The sequence below is a fragment of the Meles meles genome, chromosome 1 (assembly GCF_922984935.1).
Source record: "Meles meles chromosome 1, mMelMel3.1 paternal haplotype, whole genome shotgun sequence".
In the NCBI taxonomy this organism is placed as follows: Eukaryota; Metazoa; Chordata; class Mammalia; order Carnivora; family Mustelidae; genus Meles; species Meles meles.
The window spans coordinates 178,694,331-178,703,401 of NC_060066.1; the positions used below are offsets into that span (position 1 = coordinate 178,694,331).

At 46.7% G+C, this 9,071-nt stretch overlaps 1 protein-coding gene across 7 annotated transcripts in view; it reads left to right on the top strand.

The window, feature by feature from the left end:
- Positions 1-7,650, top strand: part of LOC123948254 (BEN domain-containing protein 5) — a 1,602,508-nt gene extending 1,594,858 nt beyond the window's left edge. For all 7 annotated transcript variants that reach the window (XM_046014945.1, XM_046014955.1, XM_046014970.1 and 4 more), the window contains 2 exons: positions 104-200; positions 6,286-7,650. In XM_046014945.1, coding sequence (XP_045870901.1) covers positions 104-200; positions 6,286-6,406 — 218 coding nt within the window. In that variant the 3' untranslated portion in view covers positions 6,407-7,650. The remainder of the gene's footprint in view (positions 1-103; positions 201-6,285) is intronic.
- The last annotated feature ends 1,421 nt before the right edge of the window (positions 7,651-9,071 follow it).

Genomic DNA, 9,071 nt, shown 5'->3' on the forward strand with positions numbered 1-9,071 from the left:
GAGTGGTGTCACTGTCTCTGTTACTGCTGTTGTTATTACTGGCCCTCTTTTCTTTCTGTCCCCATTTCCTTCCAAAGTTGCTCCTTGACACACGTGCTTGCAGATATGAAGCTGGGAAGGAACGTGGCAAGAACGTTTTTGGATTATTATCGGCTGAACCCCCTGGTCGAGAAAGTGGCAATTCCCATGCCAAGGCTGCGGTAAGTGACAGAGCAGAACCGTATGGTTTGAGTCCTACTTAACTGGCTTTATGTTCAGGGACAGCTTCTATCGGCTTCTCTCTGGCCCTCAGTTTCCCATCTGTGGTGGGAGAAAGATAATCCCTGTCCTGCCTGCCAGTGGATGGGGCACAAGAGCTCAACAGCATGTTTTGTGACTATAAAGTATCATCACAGCATCAGCCGGTGTGGCAGTGGTCACATTTCTGGGTCTCCTTATGGGAGTCCATAGGGATGGGAGGTGCTGGGGACTGAGTACAGTCATATGGGTGTCTCCATATGCTACTTCATCTGGTAGTTCATCCTCTAGGATTCCTACTTCATCCAGGCTAATAAGATCTCTGATCCCTCCATTGTCTCATCTGTAAAGTGGGGACAATGGCACTTGCCTACAAAGTTATGAGATGTGTGTTATAGCACCCTGCACATTGTTAGGCATACATGTATCCGCAAAGGCAGGAGCGTCCCCTTAAGACGTGAAGGTTCAGGGCTAGGGAGGACACAACCCTAAGAAATTTCACATCAGGTCTTCTGCTGGAATCAGCTTTTTGGGCCACTAAAGAGAGAAGGTCAGGGAATGAGTATCCTTTCAGAGGGCTAGACCAGAGACCAAAGTGCTGTGCATTCACATGCCTCCTGGAAGTAAGCCCAGTGAGCATTTGGATAGCGACTTCCAATGGCACCTAGAGTATGCTAGCCCTGCCCTAACTCTTGGCCTCATTGCCTACTCTTTAGTGATCCAGCCTCCTTAAAGGACATAATGATGTCCAACTTCTTTCTGCCAGATCAGTCTTCCCATTGACCTTGCCCATGAACTTGCCCATGTGCTTTGCTGCCTCAGGGCCTTTGCACTAATGCACCTTCCTCCATATCCTGTTATTAACAAAGACACTATTAATCACTGTTACTTATTGAGCAAAGTATTTTTTGTACATGGTCTTATTTATTCCTCATAGATATTATACCACCCCTATTACAAATGAGGTAAAGGAAGCTCAGAAAGGTGAAAAGAATTGCCTGTCAAAGAGATTTTGACAAAGGCAGGATTTGATCCTAGGTTTGTTTTATTCCAAAACTAGACTGAAGTCCAGCTAAGCTCCATCTTAAGCAGGAAGCCTTTCTCACTACCAGTCTGGTTTCAAATTCTGTCTCAGGCTCATGCTAACTGTGGGATCTTGGGCAAGTTTATTGGCCTCTTGGAACTTTCTCTACTCACCTACAAAATGGGCATAATAACTAAAACCTCTAAAGATTTTTAAGATTAGATACAAGCTGGGTATAGTGCCTGGCAGTCAGTAGGTGCTCAATAACGTTTCCTTCTCCTCTGGTTTCTGGGCTGCAGTCCCAGATTTCCAACCAGCTCATTGTGGTCTGGGGCAAATCCTTGGACTTCTCTGACTGGGTTGGATGATCTCTCAGGACCTCTTTCCACCATGCTGTGATGCCCAAGTCTCCACAGTCTGCAAAATAATACATTCTGACTCATCATGTGGGGTCTTTGTGCCCACCCTCCCCCATTCTGGGTGGATTAAAAACACCTTCAAGGAGGATCTTGTCTGCTTCTTCTCTGCTCCCAAGTGCCTAGACTGTACTGAGCATACATACCTGTATCCCTCCCTCCTTTCCTCCCTCCTTCCCTTCCTTCCTCCATTTAGGAAAACCAGCACTTCAAGCCAGGCCCCTGGAGGGAGGGAGGTGCTCCTGCTAGGCTGAGTAAATGATTAGGGCATGGCCCTGCCTTTGAGGAGCTCACCCCTAGAGAAGGGCTCAGTTCATTCTTAGAAGTCATTCTTGATTGGTTAAAGTTCTTAAAAATTTAAAGCTTTATAATGCTCAAAAGCATTCTTAGAATCTCATTTACAAGTTAATTTGGGGATTGTCTCTCTCATGTCCTCTGTCAGCCTGAATAAAACTATCTCGATCCTTCAGACTTTTTCCTACCTTGTTGGACTCTAGTGAAATGGTGCGGACACTCAGGGAGACTAGCAATGGCACGGGCCCCTCTTCCCAACACGGATGAGGAAGTGGAGGCCCAGGGAACACACAGCACTGGTCGCAGCCAGGACTAAGCCCAAGCATGAATGAGCAGAGTTCCTCTAGATGGACAGGACGCGGGAACCTGAAGCTGGGTGGAAAGCCTGCAGGGAGCTCTCAGGGCCCCCAGTGCTACTGTTCATGGGGCCTCATTGCCCTTCAGAGCCTTTTTAGAAAAGAGCTGGCGAGCTCATTCCTCAAAGTGCACAGCCTTGAGGACTTGAGATAAATGCACCCACCCTTAAATTAAGAAAAACCAAACAAACTCCCTCTCCATCCCCACACCTCTGTCTCACCCAACTATGAATATCACTTAGCTCTCAGCTGGTCAGCAACTCTTGAAAAATGAATTCCCAGGAGGACGCAAGGCTCTGATTTAGGACTTGAATACATCCCCTTTGTTTGTATTATTTTCCACCCAAGCATCAAATAACGTAAGTGAAAGAGTAGTTCTGGTTTTAAAGGAAAATTACATGTTTTGACTCTAAATTAATCTTTGCTTTCTTTCATCTTTGTGGATAATTATAATATGTCAGTTTCCACTCAGGTGCTGGTGCGAGCCTGTCGGGTACCAGGCTGCCCTTCAGAGAGGGTCTCTGGGGAGGGCCAGCAATGTGGGCCCAAGAGCACAGGTTCAGGGACCTGGTGTTGATGCCCAAAGCTGAGACCCCACACTTATCTGGACCACAGTGACATAGCCACACGGCTAAAGTTCAAAAGGTCCCATCAAGGTAGATGAAAATTGAGATAAATGAACAGGCAAGGTGAGCCTCTGTGGGGAAATAGAGCGTGAGCATGGAAGGTGGGCTGGTCTCTGAATGTGAAGCAGGCTCAGGCTCAGCGATTGGCTGGGAGGGCGGGCTCCATGGTAGGGCTGTGATGTGTGTGGTGGAGGATGGGAATGATCATCTGCTCAACACACTGGAGCCCACCATGTGCCAGGCCATGCACTGGGTGCTGGGGGATATAGAGAGCCCCTGCCCATCAGAAGCCTAGAACACAGAGGAGAAAGGCATGAATACATGCAAAGACAACAAACAATACCAAACAATGTATGAAAGTGCTCAGCTACATATTAGATTGTACTCTCTCTCAAAAACCTTTTATGGCTGCCTATTACCTTCAGGGTAATGTTCCAGCTCCTTTTCTTGGTATTCAGAGTTCTGGCCTACATCTTGAATGTCATTTCCCAGCACACCTCTTTGCCTATGAGCACACTCTCCACCCCATCTGCTTTCTACAGTTTTACACCTTATGCAGCAGACTGAACAAGTCTATTTTCATGCCTCTGTGTCTTTATTCATTCTTTTTTTCTCTTCCTGGGATGTTCTCCCATTTTGTCTCTAGATGGTGAATTCCTACATGATTTTCAAAGCCCAGTCTAAACATCACACCTCTCTGCTTCACTGTCTTTGTTCTCCACCTGAGATAGAGCTGCTTCCTCTCTGCTGGATTCCTAACTGCATTTTGCACACACCTGTGGCACTGTATGTCCCATAGAGTATTGTCAAGGCCTCTTTGCACATCCAGCCTCTCCACTAGACTGGTTGTTCCTTAAGAAGCTCTCTTGCGTCTCTCCTAGATCTTTAGGCCACAGTGCCTAGCAGGGAGTAAACCCTAAATAAGCCCCAAATGTATGAATTATAGAATGATAGAACTGAAGAAGTCCCTAAGAATTCTTGACTTCAACCCCTTCATGTTTTCGAAAAGAAAAGCAAGACGCAACTAGAAATTCCTCTCCCACAGCACCTGGCCAGCATTTGGCAGCCAGCAGGAGTATCCCAAGAAGGCTTCAGTGAAGAAGTGGCATTTGAGCTTGATTTTAAAGGACATGTAGAGCTTAGCTGGATGAAATAGAAAAAGGACAGAGGATGTTTCATGTTGGGGGTAAGGTGCAAGGCAGGAAGCGGAGTCTGAAATGGCAGTCCGAGGCAATGACAAAACCAGGATGTTTAGAACAATGGAGACAGTAAAGACAAGAACAAAAGCTCATTTCTATCCATCAGTCACTCCTCAAGCACCTACTCCATGCCAGGCGTGAATTTTGCTCAAGAATTATAGAGAAAAATAAAATGTGTTAAATTCACATTCTCATGAGAAAAACAAATAGACAAAGTACTACCTAGAAATGGTTTGCTGAGGGCAAGGCACAAAGTACTGTGGAGGTCTTGAGAAGGGAGAAGCTTATTTTCTGGGAAGTCTGCTGCTCAGGTGAGCCTGGAGAGGTGAAGGAAGGCATCATAGGAAGAGGAACAGAGGCCCAGATGTATGGGATATTTGCCTTCCGGTGCCTTCTCTCTCTTTGCCCCCATCTTAGGTTACAGAGGCTCTTTGCCAATCAGTCTACACATTCACATGCTCCCTGTCCACTGTATACCTTCTGCCACACCCCCATCTACCTGGGGCTGCCCCCACCTGCGCTTATACCTGAGATTGCCTCTTTAGGGGAAGTATGCCTTCCTTTACCCCCATCGAAACATAGCCTTCTGATTTCCCATGCTCCATTTGGATGTTAAGAACCACACCCCTCAGTGACATATGAATGGCACCCTTTGCAAAGCTCACCCCCAACCCCCATTTATGAGGGCCAATGAGGCAGGAAGGACACAGGCTCTTGTGTGCTCTAGGGTGTCTTTGGGTACCAAGGTCTAGATGTATCTCACCCATGCCAGACAGCCTTGCTGTGTTAGCCAGGTCCCTCAGCAAGGGTGGCATTTCAGGCAGGGAGACCTCCTGGTGGGGGAGATATGTTAAGGCAACGTGTCCCTTTTGTGTGCCGCCACCTGTTACACCTGCACCTCATTCATGACTCATCAACAGTGAAGGAAAATGGGTACTCCAAGGTCAGAGCATGATGGGTTACAAGAAGTTGTTTCTTTAGTCCTAATTCAAAAAGCCCAAGAGAGCTTCTGTGTTTATGGTGTTTGCCACTTTCTATCATGCTTTGTAATTCTTTACTATTTTGTGTAGTCATTGTGTGCCACTGTGTCCTCGACTAAATTGTAAGCAGCCTGTAAGCATCAATGTCTGACTCACCTTTGTCATGTCCAGGGACCATGGGACCCCGCTAAACATCTAGCACCATGCCTTTGTAAGTCACAGGAGACAAGGGAGGACATTAAGGGCATTTACTCATATTATTTCATTTAACCTCACAACACCTCTGCAAGATTGGAATGTTTTATCCCCATTTTACAAATAAGGCCCAGAAAAGTTAAATAACTTTCCCAAGATCACACCCCTCATCATAGCCAATCTGGAAATTCAGGTGAGTTCTTTCTGGCTCTAAAACCTACTCTTTCCACTGCAAATGAGTCTTGGTCCAACACATGAATGAATGGCACATCAACTTATCAGTCAACAACGTAATAAACGAACAAGGCCCTGTATGAGGGAAAATGCAAAAATGGACAAAACTTGGTCCCTGTCCACAAGGAGCTCATAGTGTAGTGTGTGAGCTAGACAGACAAAAGGCAATTATTGAAAAATAATGTTAAGGGTGTGGCATTGGGTGCTAGGTGCTATGACTCAGAGACAAGCCAGACATACTTCCACCTTCCAAGGTCACCCAAGCCCGTGGCAGAGACAGACCCCTGTGAAATTCCATACTTAGGCTATTCTGAGGAACATAAGGGCAAGTCTGGAGCCCATGATGGTTATGAAGAGGATGGGGTCCCAGGCTCATCCAGGATATGGATCTTCTGTATGTCCATCCCCAACCCATTATGAACCGGAGAGGATGGATTAGAATCAAGGTGGAAAAGTGGAAGAGTTGGAGCTGTAGTTAGTCAGGTTTTTTCCAGAAGCAGAATGATACAGAGTATCCATCCATCCATCTAACAGTCATTCATTGAGCCATGACGCCTGCTTTGGACCAGGCTGGGTTCCTGGGACACAGAGAAGAGGAAGACAAGGCCACAGCTCCTGGACTGTTGCAGTCCAGTGGGGGAGATACACATGTACAGAAATGATTTCAATCTGGTGTATATATGTGCTGTCTTTCTTCTCTCTTTCTGTTATCCCCCCTTTGCAGGAAGGAAAAACCCCCTCCTTACAAGCACCCACTCCTGCGGGGCCCAGCCAGCAACCACCCCAACGGCAAAGGGGACAAGAAGAGCTCCGTGAACCACAAAGACCCTTCAAACTCTTTTTAAGGACATGGAGTCCAGGGAGGTCTTGTGGAGACAGGAGCATGCATTTTCTGCTGGGGCATGAAATTAATCACCCTTTTCTAGTTTCCAATATCAAGGGTGCAAGATAATGAGTAAGCTAGTGGAAAGGGAAGGAAAAAAGGAGAAACCTCACCATCAATTTTCCCTTTTACCAATGGAAAATCAATTGTGGGACTTCAGCTTAAGGCTCAGGAACAAAATAGGAGGCTCAAACCCAGCGAGTACAGATGCCATTTCCCACAGCACAGAGATCCTCACAGGAAGAGGACAAGGTACATGTCCCTTTCAAGAGGTTTGACACATCTCAGGTCAGTGCTTTTGGAGTCCCATTACCTTCCAACGTTGTATAGCTACCATAGGCAGTTGCCTTCTAGACTAGGTGATGGTTGTTCACAGTTCTAGAAATGTACCGTCTATACTCACTGATCTAAAACAACATCAATGACACCTGCAACCCAAAGACAAAAGTGCTGTTGGGAACAATAGGACAGAATTTTTGAAATCACAGTGGTCTGAGGCACACTGTCACTGTGTCTCTGAGCTGCATGCATTCCCCCAAATGACCTGGGTAGTTGAATTGAAGCTTTAGCTCCAAAGACAAAAGGTATTGGTCATTCATTCCAAGAGGTCCATCGCGGTTCAGATCTCCAGATCCTGGCGCCAGGGACCAAACCCTGAAGAGGTGGGTATGGATGCTCTGCAGTGGCGGAAGGCTGACTGCCAGGTGAGGAAGACGCGGAAGACAGGAGAATGCCACCCCTCCCCACCCTCCCCACCCCCACCTGCCGCCAAGCAGAGGGCTGATAAAATAAAACTGCTGCAGTAGCAGTTCCCAAGGGGTGGGGGGAGCTAAATATTGTACATTTTTCTAAAGAGTAAAGTGCCTTTGTATGATGAATGGGTCCAGAGGAGTCTGCTCCCTTCCTGCCCGTGAAGCAGGCAGGCTGAGTCACCATGACAGCCTGCTAATTAAAATGACCTCCCGGAAATGAGGGTTCGGAGATGGGGAGAGGGAGGGAGGCTCAGGGGAGATAGGGCCTTTAACACAAAGCTCCAGTTAAGCCTTCTTTTGTGTTGGGATGGGGGATTTTTGAAGTTTGTTGCAAACATCGAGAGCAAAGCTCGTTCTCCCTTTGCTTATTGGTTTTCAGAAATAATAACAAAGAGCCATATGTTAGTTGGCTACAAATGTGTTGTATATACAGCTTGTCCTCTGGGTTCTTGTTGCCCAGAGGAACACAAATAAAGTGGTTTATGCATCTCTTCTGTTCCTCTGAACATTCTTGGCACCCTTCCATTTAGGTCTTCCACTCCCACAGGAACGAACCAGCCAACCCAAATTTGGTGTGACTTGCACGTTGCTGTCAGGGACTCTGCCATCAGGGATAAGGAAGAACAGTCAAGACTTGACTTTCCAGCAGTTCCTGTGTCAGAGTCCTGGGAAGCTGAGCTGAGTGTAACTAGCTCAACGTGAGCCAAGAGCCTGGCAAGACTTTCAGAACTGATAGCATCTCTTGAGGCAGCATGGAGAGAGGCAGACTGCATTAAGTCGGGCATGGTGACAGTCCAGGTCGAGCTTCCCTTGTCAGACCATTTCCATAATGTTGGGGCCATATTTAGGCCCCACTGTAAAAACTGCATTCATTAACTGGATCACAGGCCTCACAAGTCCCAGGTATGCTAGCGGTTTAAAACCAAGGACTGGGAATGAGGCACCTCTGGCTTCTTACTCTGCATTCAGACCCTGGTTCTGTCTTTTAATATCTGTGTGATCTTGGGCAAGTTATTCAACCTGTCTGAATTTCAGTTTCCTCCTAAAGACTGATAGTGATAGTGATACCTGCCTCATTGCAGTTGTGATGTGGGTCTGGGAAACGTCAGCAAGGGTGAGCAGTAAAAGTGAGCTGTGTTCTTTGGGATGTCATCAACATGGTGAGGCGTCTGCAAATCATTTCCCATTGAAAATGGAGGAGGAGATGTGCTGTTTATCCCTGAGATGAATGATGAGAGGGAGCGGGGGTAGGAAAGTGAGATCACAATCTCTAAAAAAAGTCAAAAGAACATCTGGGACATTCTTTTTGTCCCAAAGAAGCAAACCTGTGTTCTGTGTGGCCAAAGGTAAGAACCAAATCCAGGCGTGTAGTTTCAAGAAGATGGATTGCAGCTCAAAAAATGGGGAAAACTTTCTAGTGAGTAGAGTTGCCAGCCATTGGATTGGCTTCCTGGGGAAAGAGTGAGCTCCCCATAACTCGATGTATGCAAACATTAGGAATGAACATCTGTCACAGGAAATGGACGAGGTTCCTTCTCTAGGGGGATGCTGGATGCTCTGTGGCATCCTCTCCTGGTCAATAACTCTGGAGAGGAATGGCTTGAGGCAGGTGGTTACATACCTGATGTCAGAGAATGGAGTTTACAGTATAAAAAGTATCATTTAATGCTAAACAAATGACATTAAATGTCTCTGAATTACAGCATATGGACCCTGCTCACATTTAGAATTCCTTAAGAGGGGAAAAATGCGTAGCTATAAGACAGACTGTAGGATGTGTTTGCAAAGGACCACCTGCTTTTTTCCATTGGCGGAGCAGAGAGGAAGGGGCTACCCAAGAGCCCAGGGGTTGCCAGTGGACCTCCCTGGGACCTT